The 19,675-nt window shown below is 48.4% G+C and overlaps 1 protein-coding gene across 2 annotated transcripts; it reads left to right on the top strand.

Annotated features, from left to right (window-relative positions):
• The first annotated feature begins 122 nt into the window (after nucleotides 1-122).
• On the top strand, nucleotides 123-19,576 carry LOC143009746 (mitogen-activated protein kinase kinase kinase kinase 3-like). Of its 2 annotated transcripts, XM_076161816.1 has the most exons (17): nucleotides 123-357; nucleotides 9,698-9,755; nucleotides 10,185-10,275; nucleotides 10,377-10,441; nucleotides 10,554-10,609; nucleotides 10,881-10,928; nucleotides 11,157-11,199; nucleotides 11,419-11,491; nucleotides 11,881-12,012; nucleotides 12,110-12,172; nucleotides 12,309-12,390; nucleotides 12,513-12,629; nucleotides 14,366-14,444; nucleotides 14,578-14,636; nucleotides 16,495-16,557; nucleotides 19,052-19,104; nucleotides 19,285-19,576. In XM_076161816.1, the coding sequence occupies exons 1-17, from the start codon at nucleotides 259-261 to the stop codon at nucleotides 19,325-19,327; spliced, it is 1,224 nt and encodes a 407-aa protein (XP_076017931.1). In that variant the 5' UTR covers nucleotides 123-258; the 3' UTR covers nucleotides 19,328-19,576. The 2 variants fall into 2 exon arrangements, with proteins under 2 accessions (XP_076017931.1, XP_076017932.1); XM_076161817.1 differs by lacking the exon at nucleotides 16,495-16,557 and having other exon boundaries at nucleotides 19,285-19,575.
• The last annotated feature ends 99 nt before the right edge of the window (nucleotides 19,577-19,675 follow it).

Raw genomic sequence — 19,675 nt, 5'->3', positions numbered from 1 at the left:
TTTTGTTTTTAAATGGTCTTCTCTGTTATTTAACTTGATAAACGTAAATATTCCAAACATTCCCTCCTCCGTCACTCAGGCGGAGAGACGCCATGATGTCCACTGCGCATGCTCATTGCGCAGTGGACGCCATGTTGGAGCTACAGTGGAGTCGGGCTGGGGTTTTCTGACGCCGTATGTTTTTCTTTGAATATCTGCTTTTATTCGTTATTGGAGTCGGTGAACCGAGCGCGATCGGCGCCCTAAGCGGCAGCGGAAATGATGAACTCCAGTGTCGACCTGTCCCGGCGGAACCCGCAGGAGGATTTCGAGCTGATCCAGCGGATAGGAAGCGGCACATACGGAGATGTGTACAAGGTAAGGCTGCATACCGGACACACGCAGAGAGCCTCGCTTGCAGCACAACAACCGGCCCGCAAGGGGAGTTAGCGACACCGCAACAACGGCAAACAAACTGTGTGGATGCTGTCAACACGGCCCTAAAGCCGCCCTCTGTGTCCGTGTGTTCGTGCGGGCGCTTCCTTGTAGCCTTTAGCTGTTCGTTTCCGCACATTCCCGGTTCCATTCTCGGACAGACTAGCTTGGTTACGCAGCCTAACACCTTCATGTTTTTAGCTCTTATTCTCTCCGTAAATCTAACCAAGGACTAAACTTGCTTCATTTTGGCGACAAGAAGTCACATTAATGCAACACTCGGCAGCAGGAAGTCCATTCTCGGTCACATCGCGGCGTAGATGTGGCGGATTCCGTCAAAGCAGTGATGTAACTCCCTCCACACGGTACCGGGTGCCGCTCCTGGACCCCATTTGTCCGTTTACACGACCTGTACCCGAACTATCCAGGTGAACAGGCTGAGGTGCGTTCAGGGACACTAACTAGAGGCGTGTTATGCAGGTGAACGGCCTGAGGTGCGTTCAGGGACCCTTACTAGAGGCGTGTCCGACTGAAGACACGGAGGCTGTAGCTGTCCGATAAAGGACGCACGGTTGTCGTTAGCATCCTTCAGCTAACGTTAGCTGTTTCGTGGCAACATTGTGACAAACGCCGAGCACGCAGCGACTTGTTGCCTGCGCGTGGACACTGGAGGCTCGGGGACACACCGGAGGCTCGGGGACACACCTTGGCTGTCCTCAGTGTCCCGCTCCGCTCTGACAGCTGCCTGCCTGCCTGGAAATCCAGTTTGGCTCGAAGCGCTCAGAGCTCAGCAGGCTGCAACAACAACAACAACAACAACAACAACAAACACGTTTCTCTGCTGCTGCTGAGGTGGAACCGTGGAACATCTGTCTGTAGCGGCGTGTGTGTGTGTTTTGTTGTGTTCTCGGTGGTGTACACAGCACCGGGGCCCTGTGCTGGATCAGAGCCTGGGAGCCTCCATCGAGATCCGGCTCTCACTGTCACCGCGACGAATCGGTTCAAACACATAAGTCATCATTTTCAGGTCATTAGCACCTGAACCCAGGTCAGTGTGGCCTAAGAGGCTGTGGCACAACCCTGGAGCTTTTATTTTGGCGTCCACAACACCAGAAGCAGCAGTATAGATACTTCAGGCTCTGTTCAAAGCTCCTCAGACGAGCTGGATATCTTTAGAATGCTCTAATTTACTAACATGATGCAATGTCAGATGGTGTTTGGACTCAATTGACCTGGAAACCATGGAATGTTGTAGAATTCCACAGCTACAGCAGCTAAAGAAATAAGCACAGTCATCACTCCTCCGGACGTTTTGGTATTAGTATCTGAAGACAGAAGGAGGAGACGCTCATGATCACATCTCTGATATCAGATGATGTGTTGTCATCTGTTGTGTTTATGTGTTGCATTCCTTTAGTAAACCCAAACCAGAGGAGGGTTAATTATACTTCAAAGCGTCGCTCTGGTCAGGAAAAGTCCCTGCTGCTATGTGAGAATGTGCCCATGGAGCAGAATGCAGGTTGTTGTCTCTGTGATTGTCCCCCAACGTCTCAGCCTCACCAGCAGCTGGACTCACTGGAACACAGACTCTGGGCCTTTCAGGGGCATATTTGACCTGTGACCCTTGGCATGTTGGCCACAAATGAGATTACCAGAAGAAACTGCACATTATTGAAAGATCAACCTCAGTCCGTCATAGCAGAGGATGATGTAATGATGTCAGAGCGTCAGTCTTGCAGCTAGGTAGCGTTGTTTTCACGCCTTGTCCCCGCCTCGTTCTTCTTCTACTGTCTTCTCTACCTGCTGATGGTTCCTTGCCTCCACCTGCTGGTTCAGAGCGAGGATCACACCCCGACATGCCGGGAACACGTCTGTCATCCTGCAGCGGAGTGTGAACGGAGCAGGAAGCAGTGAAAGAACATTCCGGACTCTCCTGCTTTGTTGTGATCGTCACTTGCAATGACAACGCAGTTAAACGAACGATATGATTCATACCAGAGAGAATAACAAACATGTAAGAGCTCATAAGAACATTAAAGGTGTCAGGATGGTTAGATGACATGATGTAGATGAGCTTTGTGTGTGTGTGTGTGTGTGTGTGTGTGTGTGTGTGTGTGTGTGTGTGTGTGTGTGTGTGTGTGTGTGTGTGTGTGTGTGTGTGAGAGTGAGAGGCATTTGGCAGCCTGCAGACTCATTAGAGGGTTTAATAGGACGTGATGATGCCTGGTTGACCTGCAGGCTGGTTGTGGTGATCAGAGTCAAACGTGCAGCTGAAGACCAGAGACCTGAGCTCTCCAGTCTCCGGTCTCAGTCCTGTGAACACGTGGCTGCTGACATGGATCCCCTCTCTCCTCCTGTCTCTCATTATCTGCCCTTCCTCTTCTCTTTCCCGTATTGAGGCTCTATGGAGGCTAATCTTGTTTGTTTCTAATTTGAGGTCGGTATCTTGCCCTGCTGCAGGCAGCAGCTGAGGACGCCTCACCAACACACACTGAGCTCTCAAACTTTGATTCTGCTGCGATCCAGGCAATAAATCTGTGCTTTAGGTCGCACAAACACCTTCATGCACACTGACACACGTCACAGTGCGTGGACCCAGAGGAACAGACCTCCAGTATGCAAGTGTGCATTGATTGATTTGGGTATTTAAAGGTCTTCATCAGTGTGTGTGTGTGTTGCTTTGGTGTGTATTTCCTCAATGGGAAGACTCTCCCACATACTGCGATTACGCAACACATCATGTTTGCACAGGAAACAATCCAGCACACGCACACGAGTCGGGACAAACGCCCGGGGATCAGAGTGCACGAGGAGTTAACCAAGACATTCACACAACGTTTAGAATGGTTAAGGGTAATTGATCTTTTGTTTATTAAATGGCTGAGGAGTAACGGTGCCGTAAAGGCATGTGTGTGTGTGAGGGCGACTCCAGCTGATCCAGAAGCACCTGGAAGTTATCTCAACATCCAGATCTGTGAACACTGAAGAGGCTTTTATTGAAAGTGCAGACATTTGGATGCTCTGGATGCTCTGGATGCTCCTGATGTGTGCTGCTGAAGGACGCTCTGGGGTTTGGACGCGTCCCTGACCTCCACGCTGCTCTGTAATCTGCTCTGTGTCTTTATTTGGTTTATCTGCTGGGCGAAAGCGTGAGGTTTGGACTGGAATGCACGAGCAGGAATCAAGCCCGAGCCCTGCCAACGTGTCGCCCCTTTGGTGTGTAGACGCACCTCTGTGTGTGTCTGCAGGACACCGTGAAGGAGGCTGAAGCAGGAGCAACGGTCCACAGCCCACAGGGAGACGGGTGTCCTGGCAACAAGATGCATTGAGTTGGGTTTCTCCTTATCTGGGTTTGTCCTTCACGGTGAGGTTGTTGTGTTGTTGTTGTTGTTGTTGTTGCAGGTATCTGTGGACTCGAGCCTCTTTCATCTCCCAGATGTGTCCCGGATAAGCAGATAAGCAGACTCGGCTTGTTGGGCCTGAGATCAAACCGCGTCCACATGAGGACCAGATCCAGTTTCTGGATCGTTTTCATTTCTGTCGGCTCTCCACTTTCGTCCTTATCAGCACAGGAGCTAATCATCTCCACTTAAGCCTTTATGGGGAAGATTCTGCCTCACGGACCAACATTCAGAGGCATCCAGGGTCAACTCACATATTAGCATCTCCACCACCCTCATCATCATCCCTGTCAGGGTCTCATCTACAGGCATTGATTGTTGATTGTTGCTTCTCTGTTCTAGCTGCCTCTGTTTGGTTGTGAAGCCTCAGTGTGTTCTTCTTCATGGCCTCTCCTTCTTTCTTTAATATCAAATACGACATGAATGCAGCTTAGACCTCTGTGTTCCTGGTCCACTGGATCTTCTGCTCATCACGTAGCCTTCACCTTCAGAAACGCCTCTGACCGTTTCCTCACACATGCTTAGTGATTGATACCTTTGAATTCTAAGCTCCTGGAGGGTTGTCATGATGATGATGATCTGAAGCGTATTCCAGTGAGCCTCTTCCTGGAGTCCTAACGTCTGTGCTCCATACCTTTAAACTGGTTTGGTGTGTTTATATTGTATACATGAGCTGGTGGTTTGCCAAGTCACGTCAGATGTATTTTTATAATCACATTTGGCTCTTAAGGCTGAACACTGAGCTGAGCTGTGTAATTATAAACACAAGAGAGCAGACAGAAGGATAAGAGACAGGAACAGAGAGCAGAACAACATGAAGAGAAGAAGAAGAAGAAGACGACGAGTCCGAGACGGCCAAGAGAATGCGGTCAGAGCATCTAAGCACCTGTTGTGTGTGTGTGTGTGTGTGTGTGTGTGTGTGTGTGAGAGCGGTGCTAAACCACTTCATGACTTAAAGACGAACCATAAAACCTCCATCAATCAATCAATCAATCAATCAATCAATCAATCTGAAACCATCAGGGAGACGAGGAAACACGGAGGAGATGTGGTCTAAACACTCGCAACACAAGAGACCACAGGATTAGTGTGTGTGTGTGTGTCACAGCTGGGCAGCCGTGGCCCTGGAATGCCGTGGTCCTCACTTCCTGTGTGTGTGTGTGTGTGTGTCCATGTCCTATTGTTTCAGACTGTTGGAGCAGAGGAAGACGGTAGAGCAGAACATTGGACAGTAACACTCATACACACAGATGATTGGATTGTCTCTGTCTCTCTCCCTCACACACACACACACTCTCACACACACACAGCTGGCTGCAGACTCACAGCTCCTGGCCCTGAACCATCCTGTTTTTGTCCCCGTTCCCCAGTTGTTTGCTCACTCAGGTGGTCGTTCGGCCTCTGAAGCTCCGCAGCACTGAAACGCTCCTGAAGTCCTCTTGGCCTCCGACCCAGAGGGGAAATCCATTCCCCAACCTGGCAACCTTCTGTTGCTCAATACACAATAACAGCTCTGTGCAGGAATCTGTCTGTTGGTCCCGTTGGTGCAGTGACATATTGATCTGCTCCGTACCTCCAGTGCGTCTTGGCGCAGTGTGTGTGTGTGGGAGTGTGAAGCCTGAGGAGTGAACAGGGACTCTACACTCAGTCTGAAGTCGCTCACTCAGCTGCTGAGACCGCTTGGACACGCCGGGCCGCACCAAGGTCCATTAACGACCTTGCAGCCTCTTGTTTTGCGTAGACGGCAGATTGTTTCATGGATTGTTAACTTTAAAGTTCAGTGCTGATTCCTGCTTCCTGCTCCTGGACGCTCCAAGCCCTGAGGAGGCAAAGCCAGGGGATGGAAGGAGTCAGACTGAGGACGGAGATCTGAGACAGAGAGACAGAGAGACAGAGTTCCACAGTAGTGGTGGACATGTGGAGGACGTGTGTGTGGCAGGAGAAATGTTACACACATGAAGGAGCACAACTGAAGAAATGTTGAGACAGGAAGTAGTTTTCTTAACACACACACACACACACAGTAGGAGCCAAGCTCGTCCGTCCTTCCTCATAGGATCCAAAGTGTCTGTGTGGAGAGCATGGATGAGTGTTTGTGTCCTGGTACTGGACTGGACCGGACCGGACTGGGTCCAACATCTACTGAACAGGTTTAGCATCAAAGTGTCAGATGTTGAGATTGTGACGTCGTCTGCTGCTCTACAGAGCCGTAGAATGTTTTCTGAGCATTGACAGACCTGCTCCACGGCCTGTGTGTGTGTGTGTGTGTGTGTGTGTGTGTGTGTGTGTGTGTGTGTGTGTGTGTGTGTGTGTGTTGGATCTGGATTCTCAGAGGAATCTTCGTCTGCTTCATCACAAACACGTCTCCCCTCTCAAAGCCTCTTTGTTTCCTTCCAAAGAATCTTTCCTGTTGTGGCGTTTCCTCCTCGGCCCGCTCTGGAGCCTCTATCTGGAGCGTCTGAATGTAGAGGGACACCATGTTCTGAGCTCTATGTGGAGCTGCTCTGCTTTCGTGACTTTGGACCGCTGGCGTTGATTTAGCCAGTTTCCAGTCCAGCTTCACTCCAAGAATGTCACACGTGTGTGTGTGTGTGTGTGTGTGTGTGTGTGTCTGTGTGTGTGTGTGTGTGTGTGTGTGTGTGTGTGTGTGTAATGACTCAGCTGTGCAGCAGTTTAGCCATAGCCAGTAAAGAGAGGTCAGGTCTGAACCTCAGTCGGAGTCGTTCACACACCTGTGTGCTGTGATGAAGCCCCGTGTCTCTCATGTCATCATGTTGTCTCTCATGTTGCACAGCAGCCTTCAGCTTAATGTAGCACTGCCTCAGGCCGTAACGAGACGCTGGTGAGGATCTACATGCTGACCTAAACTCTGTGCTGTGATCCTGCAGTGCTGCTAATCTCATCATAGAGTTTCTATCTCTCTGCTTGTCTTAGCGGGGCTGCAGTCGGAGTGTGTGACGTGTAGATGTGTGTGTGTAGATGTGTGTGTCGTGCTCACACAGACACGCGGCAACTGTGGAGCTGTTTGGTTTCAGTGCCAACAGCCTGAAAGCAGCTGCCAGCTCAGTGTGTGTGTGTGTTTGTTCAGTTGTGGACGTGTGTGTGTTGCCACAGCATCTTCCTGATGACACTGCAGAACAGAGGCACAGTGACTGACGGTCAGTGCTTCATGTGCAGGGGCGCCGGAATCATGTGGGAACATCTGGGCAATGGCAGAGAATAACTAAGCACAGCTGGGGCCCCGCCCCCTTCACCCCCCCAGGCCTCCACTGGAAACTAGAACGTGCTACATGAGGGCTCAGAGAGAGACTGATTCTGAGACTGTTACCGAGGGTGACGTGGGAATCGTCGCCGGAAAAGTTCCTCAGGCAACGCTTCAATGTTCCCTCAGGACCACAGGGAGCTGCTCTGTGGGTCAGGGTCAGGGTCAGAGCTGCACACGGAACATATGGGATTATTAGACTGAGGATGATGTCATCAATACAATAAGCTCTGGATGCACTGTGAGGAGGAGGAAGAGAAGAAGGAGGAGGAGGAGGACCCTGCCTCAACTGCTCCTTTATGGTGTGTAACATAATAAACAGTATCATCATATTAAAATGAATCAAAACACATCAACCTTAGTGATTGATCCTACAGTGATTGATCCTGCAGTGATTGATCCTACAGTGATTGATCCTGCAGTGTTTGATCCTGCAGTGATTGATCCTGCAGTGATTGATCCTGCAGTGATTGATCTTGCAGTGATTGATCTTGCAGTGATTGATCCTACAGTGATTGATCCTACAGTGATGGATCATATTGCAGCAGGTCAGACGAGCTGATGAATCCTTGGACATGAACCTGTGACCTGAAGTGACTCGTCTCAGCTAAGAGGACAGCTGACCCTAAGTGAACTTTGACCTTATCGGGCATTAGTCATATGAGAGAGTGATATGTCGTGTGTCCCCCCCCCCCACACACACACACACACACACACTCTCTCAGGCTCAGAGGTGTTAATGGAGCTGACCTGAGCTGCTCCTGAGCCTCATGAAGCTGTGTCGCGTCCAAATGGAGGTCGCACTTTGCCAAGATGGTGCATCCTCTGCTCTGAGTGGCCGTGTGAACTGTAGTGTCCCTGAACGCCTCTTCAATCACATTACTAACTTACACCTTAGAGTCCAGTCCCGCGGGAGCAGAACCTGGCGTGCTGCTGGTCAGGGGCGTGGCCTCTTCCTCACTCTTCTGTTCATCTTATGGAAACCGTGAGTCTGTACGGCACATGGTCTGCTTCCTCTTCTTCCTCTTCTTCCTCTGTGCCGTCGTCACAGCGACAGTGGAGCTCCTCCGTGTGTCTGGGCCGCTCGCCCGCCGCCCGCTGCTGACGTCATCGGTCGATGGTTTACACGACATGCTGGCTGCGAAGGTTGGAATCATGGTGGCATAAGTGTTTGTGCTCAAGGGCACTAGGGGCACGGTGTTTTGGAACGCACAGGGAATTAAACCTGCGTCCTGCTGGAGCCGTCCTCCTCCCTGCAGCCTGCGTGTGCGCTGGCGGCCGCTCGTGACAGGCAGCCAGGCCGTGCTGTGGAGCTATGACTCATCTGTGTCCGTCCCCTGACTGAAGACACTGTGTCCCTGCTCTCTGCTCCTCTGTCCTCCTCTCTTTGCTCCTCTTTGTCTCTCCTCCTGCCCACCAGCAGCTTTGTTTGCTTAAATCCTTTCTCTTTCTGAGGTAAACAACCAATGAGCAAAGACAAAGCAAGGAAGCTGTGTTAGATATTGTCTTTAATGGGACAGAGTGTTTTGGAATATTGACCTTGAGCTCCTTTATTTAGTCTGCTACTCTTCGTCTCTGTGTGGCTGCTCCTGGGCCGTCCTTCTCCCTGCGTGTTTCTCCTCTGCAGGGGGAATGAAGCATTAAGATCAGGATGTAAGGAATATCTCCATTCCATGAGGACCGGTTCTCCAGTTCTCCAGTTCTCCAGCAGCCTCAGAGGAATGCAGTGGCCGCTCCCTTTGAACTGTCTTATTAACTGATGTGATGACATCATAAATAATCTGCCTGTGGGGAAGCTGTCCATGTGGCCTTTGAGCAAGGCATTGTCACATCCTCCTCTGGGACGGTTGAGCTTCCAACATGATAGAATTTCCTGTTAGTTGACAAAAATTTTCATGAAATCTATATTTTTTTATGAATGAAGGAAACCTTTGATAGCTGGAGAGACCAGTTAATCTCACCACGCCCCCTCTCTCCTGGCCCCGCCCCTCCTCTCTCTCCTGGCCATGCCCCTCCCCTCTGCTGGCTGCTGACTGTGGGGAGAAACACAGAGTCAGAGCCTGTGACTCTGTGAGGTGCTGATGTCTATAATGTCGTCTTTGTTTGACCCACAGAAGCATTTCTCTGTGTTAGAAGACAACTTCAGATGTTCAGATGCCTTTATACCAATCTGTCTGAACTACACACACACTCTCTCTCTCTCTCTCTCTCTCTCTCTCTCTCTCTCTCTCTCTCTCTCTCTCTCTCTCTCTCTCTCTCTCTCTCTCTCTCTCTCTCTCTCTCTCTCAGCCTGGGTGAAGCCAGTGGTTGATGTGTTATGAAAGGTCATATTTTATTCATGTACTTCCTTGTGCCCCCCCCCTCTGTATTTATAGAAGAAAGTCCAGCAAACGTCTCTCTTTCCTCCTCATGTCAGCTCTTCAGGAATCTGGGAACACACAGTCTCCCTTAGTGTCCATGTGTCCTCTGGAAGTCCCAGCATTCCTCTGCCGCCCACCCCCTCCCCCCCTCCCCCTCCTCTCCTTCCTCTGTGTCTTCATGAATGAGTGCTGATGTTCTGAATGTCTTCTCTTCCTCTTCTGTCCTCCTGACTCTCGTTCTCTCTGTCTTCCTCCTGCAGGCTCGTAATGTGAACACAGGAGAGCTGGCTGCTATCAAAGTCATCAAGCTGGAACCTGGTGAGTTACTCCTCCTCCTCCTCATCATCTCTCCCTCTCTCTCCCCTCATCATCATCATCATCTCTGGATCCCTCTCATGCCATCTGTTCTTCCCTGTTTCTGCTCTCTGGTCCTTTCTCTCCGCCCTCTCTCTCCATCTCTCCGCCCCTCTCTGTCTCGCTGCCCTCTCTCTCCATCTCTCCGCCCCCTCTCTGTCTCTCCGCCCTCTCTCTCCATCTCTCCACCCCCTCTCTGTCTCTCCGCCCTCTCTCCATCTCTTCTCCTTTTCCTTTTCTTTTGAAGTCTTTCCTTCTATTATTCAAATATGGAATTTAAAAAGGCAAAGTGTGTCCATTTGTGGTCCTTGTTTCTAATTGTGTGTGTGTGTGTGTGTGTGTGTGTGTGTGTGTGTGTGTGTGTGTGTGTGTGTGTGTGTGTGTGTGTCTCAGGTGAAGACTTTGCTGTCGTCCAGCAGGAGATTATTATGATGAAGGACTGTAAACACTCTAACATCGTCGCCTACTTTGGCAGTTATCTCCGGTAAGTGTGCGTCTGTGTGTGTGTGTGTGTGTGTGTGTTGTGCTTTAGACATTTTGTGTGTGTGTGTGTGTCCCAACCATGTCTTTGTTGTGCGTCTACAGGAGAGATAAGTTATGGATCAGCATGGAGTACTGTGGAGGAGGATCTCTGCAGGACATCTATCACGGTAAGGCACACACACACGCACACACACACACACACACACACACACACACACACACACACACACACACACACACACACACTCTCTCTCACCTCTCCTCCTCTCCTTCCTGCAGTAACCGGGCCTTTGTCAGAGTCCCAGATCGCCTACATGTCCAGAGAGACCCTGCAGGTGACGGCCTCAGCTCCCACCTGGGCTGAGGATCAACCACTCAGACACGTGTTAGATTACATCATCACTGTAAAAGGATGAGAACATATCACAGTCTCATTCCTGACCTGCTGGATGATTGAACATGTTGGTGGTTTCAGTTTCAGTCGACACGTCTGCTTCTGTAACACGTCTATGAGCTGATGAGTCGTTATAAAGATGGACAAGTGTTTGAGTGTGTCCCTTCAGTGGTGTATAAGATGTGTTTCTGTGTGTGTGTGTGTGTCTACAGGGTTTATATTACCTGCACAACAAAGGCAAAATGCACAGAGACATCAAGGTGAGTGTGAAACACGCCCGACCGCTTCTGATCCCTGTTTGATTGATCTATTCTGAGTATCGGCTCGTACGGAGCCTTAGACTGACCGAAGAAGAAACATTCACCTGCATCGATTTGGCTTTTTGGAATGAAATGCTAATTGATGAAATCACAGCTGACTCAGCGATCGTACGCTGCTCCACTCATGAAGTCAGGCTGAACTTCCTGTGATGTGTTTGTGTCTCATAGGGAGCCAACATCCTCCTCACAGACAACGGCTATGTGAAACTAGGTGAGACACACACACACACACACACACACACACACACACACAGACTGAAACCTGCCTGATCTCATTCCCTGACTCCATCTCCCTCCATGTATTGATTCCTTGATTCCCTCTGTCTTTGTCTCCTCGTCTCTCCTCCTTTTGCTCTCTCACTCTTTCCAATCCCTTCTTCCCAATTCCTCTTCTCTCCCTCGTCCTCCTTTCTTTTTCCTCCCCGTCTAGCCGACTTCGGCGTGTCAGCCCAGATCACCGCCACTCTGGCTAAAAGGAAGTCCTTCATAGGAACTCCGTACTGGTAAGTGTTGCCTGTGTTCTCCCTCGTAGATGACCTCAGCTCTCTGCATGCCATCGCCCCCCGCTGGCCGCCGGGAATTTGATTAAGTTCTCTGAGGCCGGGGCAGTGAGAAGGAATTCTAAAAATGTCTCTGGATGCCTGAATTGAACAGAACGTGTCGTCTGAACCTTTTCACTCACTCGTCATGTTAGCTGAATGAGTGAATGACATCATGCTAACTGACAGACTGATCAATATGTTCCTGCTCCTGTGCTGCTGGGAGAGTAGCAGGCCAAAGATCTGCTTCATTACACTACCAGCATCTGATCTCCTCTCTCTCTCTCTCTCTCCCTCCCTCCCTCCCCCTCTCTCTCTCCCCCTCTCCCTCCCTCCTCCCTCCCTCCCTGCAGGATGGCTCCTGAAGTAGCAGCGGTGGAGAGGAAAGGAGGTTACAACCAGCTGTGTGACATCTGGGCCGTGGGCATCACGGCCATCGAGCTGGCCGAGCTGCAGCCCCCCATGTTCGACCTTCACCCCATGAGGTAGAGGAGTGTGTTTTTGTGTAACCGGTTTCGTGTGCGGCCCTGTGACCCCCGTCTGCGCTCCCTGACCCGTGGTTCCTCCTCTTCCTCCCCACAGGGCTCTGTTTCTGATGACCAAGAGTAACTTCCAACCCCCCAAGTTAAAGGACAAAGTGAAATGGTGAGAGGTCACGCTGTCTCGTCCACCGTTTGCTTCTTTCACTTCCTGCTTCAGAGGTTTGAGACGAGCACATAACCTCTGCCCCTCCCTGTCTCTTTCTCTTCTTCTTCTTCTTTGTTTCTCTTTTGTACCACAGGACAAACAACTTCCATCATTTTGTCAAACTGTCACTGACCAAGAACCCAAAGAAGAGGCCCATGGCTGAGAAGCTCCTCCAGGTGTGTGTGTGTGTGTGTGTGTGTGAATGCACCTGAGACCTGACCGTGAGATCCTCTCCTGTTTGGCTGTAGTGTTTCCAAGCCACTCCCTGATTGGCTCCCTCCCTCTGTCTGTCTTTCAGCACCCGTTCGTGTCTCAGCCCCTCAGCCGGACACTCGCCATCGAGCTGCTGGACAAAGCCAGCAACCCCGACCACAGCACCTTCAACGACTTTGACGACGACGACCCCGAGCCAGAGGTAACCTTTGACCTCTGAATCTGGGCCCTGTGGCCACAGAGTGGCACCATGTTGTGGGACCACATTTGAGTTTGTTTTGAACCTTTTCTCGCCTCCCTTCCTTTCTTTTTGTGTCTCGTCCATCAGTCTGTCCTGTTTTTCTTCATTCAGTTCTTTCTTCCACCGTTTGCCTCATTTCCCGTCATTCTCAACTTCTTCTTTCCCTTCTTTTCTCCTCTCTTCCTCCTGTCACCTCTTTCCTCAACTCTCTCCTTCTCATCTTCCCCCTCTTCCTCTTTGTAGCACTTCTCCCTCCTCTTCACCTCTCTCTCTCCCTCTCTCTCTCCCCTCTCTCCACCTTTCCTCTCATCTCCTCCCCCACCTTTTCACTTCCTCCTCAGTTTAAGTACAGGGGTCACTTCCTACCCATAAGCCCCGGGGCACGGCGCGCACCTCGTTTCGCGGCGCGCAGGAAGGTACAGGTGTGAGCTGCGGTGATGTCATACTAACACAGATGTCAGCTGCTCTTTACTTAAAGGGGCGGCCACAGAACTGAACCCAAATCAGCTGATGTTGCCCTGGAAACTGATCAAATGTCACATATATCAGTATTGATACATTTGTCTCTGACCCTTAAAGTGAGAACACAAACAAACAGATGAATAGCTCACGTTCACGTCTTTATGCCGACTCATTGGAGGCCATTTTAGATGACGGGGGAACAAACAGCTGGGTTCACTGCAGTTCTGTAGGACCAGGTGGTCGCTTCAGACTTGGCCGGGTTCATAATGACGGCTGACATCATGGGGCACCTTGAGTGAAGCTCGTCAGGACACACAGGAACATGAAGGAAACACTCAGCTGACCTTCTTACTTCATTCACACATACACGAAGCTTTCATTCAGACAGCTCAGGTTCAAAGACTGAACTGGATGATGTCATCTTAGCAGGCCGTCCTTATGAACCTAACCGGGGGATGTTTTCTGACAGATTTTCGGTTTTGGTTGGAATGTGATGAATATGTTGCCTAACTGGATCTGAGTCTGGTTGCTGTGCGTTTTGTGTCTTTGTGTGTTGACTTCAGTTCAGGTCCATCAGCATCATGAGCATGGAATGAGGTTGCTGTGCTTTTTAAGCCTGGACAGAAAGGCAGCAGTGAGACACATTTCCTCGCGGACAGAAGCGATTTGGAGCCAGGGCATCCAAAGTGTTGCATTCTTAAAAATGACACAGTGAGGATCAGTAACTGCGTAGTAAACTGTACTGACATGCTCACACACACGGCCCCTCGTCAGGAGAGCCAACACCTTCCCTCAGACTCTGTAGCTGGGTGTGTTATAACGCTCAGTGCCGTGTCAGGCTTCCCCCTCCGCACACCTCAGCTGTTTGCCACGAGGGTCACCTTCATTAAACATACATGTGGTCAAGGTGCTGCTGTGCATTGTGGGCCAGGAGATGGACCGTCTGTCCCGCCTGACGCATAGGGACATCAGGGGCTCCACGAAGACTCGCACTCAGGCCAAGCTCTCTTGTTTTTGCCAGTGAGAGTTTGTTTTGTTGGACTGTGTTGCCATGGTTTTGTTTGGTTTGTGCGCTGGGTTGCAGTGTGGCTGTGCTGCTGTGTCATTAAATCACAACCACAGGATGTAGAAGACGTCTCAGGCCCTCTGTTAACACGCTGCTCTGTATACAGTCTGTGCTTTGATCCTACAGTTTGATAAGTGTTACTTGTGTGTTCGTGTGTGTGTGTTTGCAGTCTCCGGTCTCTGTTCCCCATCGTATTCGCTCCACCAGCAGGAGCACCAGAGAAGGAAAGACGCTGTCGGAGATAAACTGTGAGTTTATGTAACAGTTTGCGTCGTCAGTTTGATTTGTATTCCAGAAGGCTGTTTTTGTTTTGTTTTTGTCTTTCCCTCTTTCTTCTGTCCTCACATCTTTCTCCCTCTCTCCCACTTTGTCTTTGTCAAGTCGGTCAGGTGAAGTTCGATCCTCCGTTAAGAAAGGAGACGGAGCCGCACCACGAACCGGTGAGTAATGAGCTGTGGTGTGTACATACGTGTGTGTGTGTGTGTGTGTGTGCGTGTGTGTGTTTGACCGTCACTTCACTCAAACCCGCATGTCTTGACCCCCACCTCTTCACGGTAGGCACGGTAACCAATCCCTGCTGTTGACGCACACACCCGTCCACGCGGTTAAACTGGTGAATTCTGGTGAAAGCTACAGAAGCGTCAACTACTTTGATTTTATTAATTTCACAGCAGTAAGGATGAAGATGGAGAGAAGAGGAGGGGAGGGTATTAAGATGTAAGAAGTAAACAGCTGTAGAGGCCTCCTGACACTTATGACATCACTAAGTTACTGAACCTGACTTTTATTGGAACAAAAGCTCAAAGCTTCCAGTGTGACGCTGTGGGGGGTTCATGCACCATCACAGGGCTTTGTTCAAGTCTCCCCTCCCTCACACATTCACACTCATTCACGCATTTGTCATTCTTTCCTTTACAGTTTTGTCTTTCTCCATCTCTGTTTGTGTTCATCTTCCCCTCTGGTCAGCTGAGAAAATCCCCCCTTAAGTCAAACCAATGCAGCCCCTCCATCCCTCCTTCCCTCAATCTCTTCATCCCTCCTTCCCTCCATCTCTCCATCTCTCTATTCCTTCATCCCTCCATCTCTCCATCCCTCCATCCCTCCATCTCTCCATCCTTCCATCCCTCCATCCCTCCTTCCTTACCTTTTCTCCATCCATCCATGTATAGCACACATTGCACATTCATCTGTCCGTCAACTCATTCTCTATATATTAATTATGCTGGTGACCGTTAGACACCATGCTAAAGAGTTTTAACCTGAATAAATAATAAATAAGACCATATCAATATTGACACATGAGTATAAAATGGACAATCACTATGAAAAAGAGCAGTGTTAACCTCCGACATGTTCATGCTGTTACGCAATCCCACAATAGAAACAAACGCACTCATGGCGAAAAAAAGGGAACCTGGGTTCAGGTCTCGATTTAAGAAACACAGCAAGCCAGACTGCTGATTGTCCACGATAGTCCAGGGTCCTAATTCCACTGCTGGTTTCCCCAGAGGCGCTATAGCGTCTGAGGGAGCTATAGAAGACGATCAGTCCCAGTCATCAGTAAGCATAAAAAGGTGTGGAGGGGGCACACAGGACAGAGTGGAGATGAGAGGGGACAGTTAGCCAAATGAGACACCATGAACTGTGTCCAGCTGTTAGCTATTGAAAAATTAAACCTGTCCTTGTAAACAGACGGCAGGAAAGAACAGGAAGTACCTCTATTAAGTCTTCACCATTGATGTACTTTTATATCTCACATACATTTCCTTGTTGTCTCTTGTGGTCTGTGGTTTGGTTTCCTAGTGGAAAGCTTAAAAACCTTTTTCTACCATTTCAATTCTGGAACTTTGGTAGGGCAGTTTTTCTTTCCAGCCAGTCACAACATGAATGTAATATAGCAAAGCTTACTCTAAGAAACTCCTTCTGTATACCCCAGAACTAGGACTCATTGTTTACTGACAAACACGCGCACACACACTCTCCGAACCTGACACCTGGTGGCAATTAAGAACAACAGCACAACTACAAAGATCACCTGAATACATCTAACAATAGGAGTAAACACAATATAGCACATTTTACCAAATGTTGTATCCGCATCATTAAAATGTCAAATTTTGAGATCTAAATTTCCCTCCCATACCATGCAGGCCTTTTTGGACTTATAGTTCCATTCTGGTCTTCATCTAGTTGTCCCCCATCATCCTCTCTTACATGTGTGCCCCCTGTGCTGCCTGGTTCCCTCTGTCCAGGTTCATGTATTAACTGAGGTCTCTCTCGCTCTGTCTTGTTGACCAGTGTGATTCTGAGCGCTATCTGGACTGTGTTGAGGAGCTCTACTATACAGCGAGACCTAACCTGGTAGTACTCTTTCTCTCTCTCTCTACCTCTTTCTCTAGCCGCTTACTCCTGTCTCTTTCCTTTCACCTCCTTCACACTTTTCTCTTGTGGTTTCATTGAAATTCTCTCTCCTGGTGCTGGTCTCTGTTTGTCCTCAAACACAACACCTCCTCTCCTTCATTTGTCTGCTCAGTGTCCAGGCTTTGTTGTATTCTCTGTAATCTGGTCTAATCCATCTGCTGTCGTCCATTCTCCTCTTTGTTTTTCAGCTTTGGCTTTTGTGCTACAGTAACTGGTGTTGTAGTTGTCATGGTGATAATAGCTGTTGTTGTTGTTGTTTTTTTGGTGGTTGTTGTTTTTGTTTTTGACATTCAGTACAGGACACATAACCAAGCTGTTAGTGTAGGAGGTAGAGGACAGACAGATGGCTCAAAAGAAACAGAAGAGCAGGCTGAAGTCAGCACTGTGACCTCATCATTCACTCACTCACTCACTCACTCACTCACACACACACACACAGATTCCCAGAGTGTTTGCTACTTAAGCTTTTAAAGCTATAAACTTCCTTTAGTCAAACAGCTCTCTTAAAGTAAAGTAGTTAGCTGCACTACATTTGCCAGAGGAAAAAGGAGCTATCGACAAAGAAGCTACTTAAAGGGGCTACATTAAATATTTTTTCTATTTTACTCTCACAGCAAATTTGTAGCCGTGTTATTATTCCATAACAATTTCAATTTGGATTCAAAATGAATTTAATCCAAGAGTACAAACTGATTTCTATTTTAAAAAATTAGTGAAAGAACCTTTTTATTACAAATCGTTGGATTCCTGGAATCAAAACGTCTTGAATGTCGCTGTAGCTTTTGCCAAGCTTCACCACTACTAAAGGTAAAACAATGGTGTTACTCATAAAGCTTATAAAATGCTAAGTTACTGTCAAGCTGCTGGACGTAGTTTAAGCTCAGCTACTTGTAGCTAGCTAATCCCCAACACCGGTTGTGTGTCTCTTTTTGTCTCACTCTAACTTTACTGCTTTCAATCTTTTCTGACCTCTTACACCGTTGATCAAAGCTTCTATGAGACCTTGTATGTGTGACTCTGTGCCTTTGCAGTTTCCTGTGTGTGTTCTTGCTCCTGCATGTGAGCTCCTTTATGTCTCTATCTTCAAAGATGCACATGTGATGTGATGCCACCTTGATATTGTGGCTTTACATGATCAGTAGTTCATTTACTAAATATATGACAACAAACACAATCAAATATCCACAGTAATGATATGAAGTCACTCAGATCCTTTTGTAGCGAGTTCAGGCCTGAGGTCAGGGCTGCTGCAGGATGAGGGCCTTGTCCCTTTCCTTGGTAAAGATAAATCAGGAAATCAGCAGTGGATTTTTAACTGTCCACAAACAAAATGTACTGCCAAATATCATCGTTGGCATATTTTTCCATTTTCCTGCCTTAGCACTAAATGTGCTCGGCTTTCTGTTTGTGTAAACGTTGATTTTTGTAAATGAACCATGTGCACTTTCCAAAATACAACTTAACCAATCTTTTCTTCTTGTGTCAGCATGCATGTGATCGCTGAACTCACTGAGGAGGGAGAGAATCTGACTTTCCAGCTAACATCTTGTGATCCCAAACATTTTTAGGTCACAGTAAAATGACTTTGAAGTGGCTGCATTTAATGCTGGCAACTACTGTTCGAGTATTTGAATATTGGTTTGTTACATTGCTACCTACGTAATGCTTTTTATGTGGTATCTTGACCACAGATGGAGCGTGGAGCTAGATGTATGTAGCAGTAATACATATAGTGTTATAACTCGTCTGTGGTTAACACATAGGTTCCTGTCACACATCCACACGGTCTCTAATTATTGCACAGCAGATGGTGGAGGTAGAAAAGAGTCAGTTAGTAAGACACTAAGGCAAAAAGTCAGAATTGCAGCACTTTGTACAGACAGAGCAGACAGGGCTTGTGTTTTTGAGACAATGCTTATTTGATTGCATGCCTGTTGTTGTAACTGTTACGAGGCGTTACTGTTCATGAGTTGAACTGTTTTGAGTTTGGTGTGATAGATATATTTGGGCAACACAGGTGTTATTATTATTCAGCACGTTACATACATACACAACACATGTAGTTCATTCAGCTGACATTAATGTAATGATGTCACATGCTGGAGATAATTAAAACTTTGCTTGTTTTGTTTTGAATATTCGAATACTCATTCAGAATAAAGTAGCAAATACTCTAAAGTCCTAAAACAGTCCTGGGACTTTGTAATTCCTCCTTCTAATGGAGTGCTAAAGAAGTGAGTGTGGCCAGCAGCAGCCCATGCAGTCATTTGCAGTTCAATGTGGCTTTAGTTTGAGTCGTTCTCTGAGGTTCACTGTGGCTTCTGTCTAGATGTTCAGCCTGGTTTATGTTGATGGATAAATCAAGCTGCTCTTTTCTGTACTCACTGTGGTTTGTGTTGTGTCATAGTGCTAATGTGATGTGTCTTGCTTGTAGGACCTGCAGTTGGAGTATGGGAACGATTCTCCAAGTCTCCTGGGAGGAAACAAGTACGTAGCTTCTGGGTTTCCTCCTCCTCCCTTTCTCATCTCTCAGGGTTATTCTTTCTTCTGTAACTGCTGCAGATCCTAAACCTACAGTCCTTTCATGCAGAGGTGCATATATACCCTCACAGATATTTTGTCTTTCTCTAATTCCTCTCACCTTCTTATCTCCTCCCCTACAAACAGGAGTCTTCTCAAATCAGTGGAGGAGGAGCTCCATCAGAGGTAAGTCAGGCCCCTCCTACTTCCCCATCCAGACGGGCCCTTTGATTTGCTGGCGGTCTAACCGCGCCCACCCCTCAGCCCGTCACTGTTAACGGCAGGACTAATGGAGCCAATCACACGCGATTAACCCTTTGGGAGTGGCTGCAGGCTTCACGGCATTTTGGATTCTGCTGGGTTTCATGTTTCTGCTGCGGCTGCTTCACGCTTTGGTGGCTTCAGGAAATCATAGGGCCTTCCTGCAGAGCATGGCTGACACACACACACACACACACACACACACACACACACACAAATGCACGTGTACAGTTTGTAGCCAAAGCTGCAGTGATTGTTCATAGCAATTACAAATCTA

The sequence above is a fragment of the Genypterus blacodes genome, unplaced genomic scaffold (assembly GCF_046128005.1).
Source record: "Genypterus blacodes isolate CSIRO-AG114 ecotype Tasmania unplaced genomic scaffold, CSIRO-AGI_Gbla_v1 ptg000115l_1, whole genome shotgun sequence".
Lineage (NCBI taxonomy): Eukaryota > Metazoa > Chordata > Actinopteri > Ophidiiformes > Ophidiidae > Genypterus > Genypterus blacodes.
Note: the sequence above shows the minus strand (reverse complement) of the source record. Positions and strands in the feature narration are given on the sequence as shown.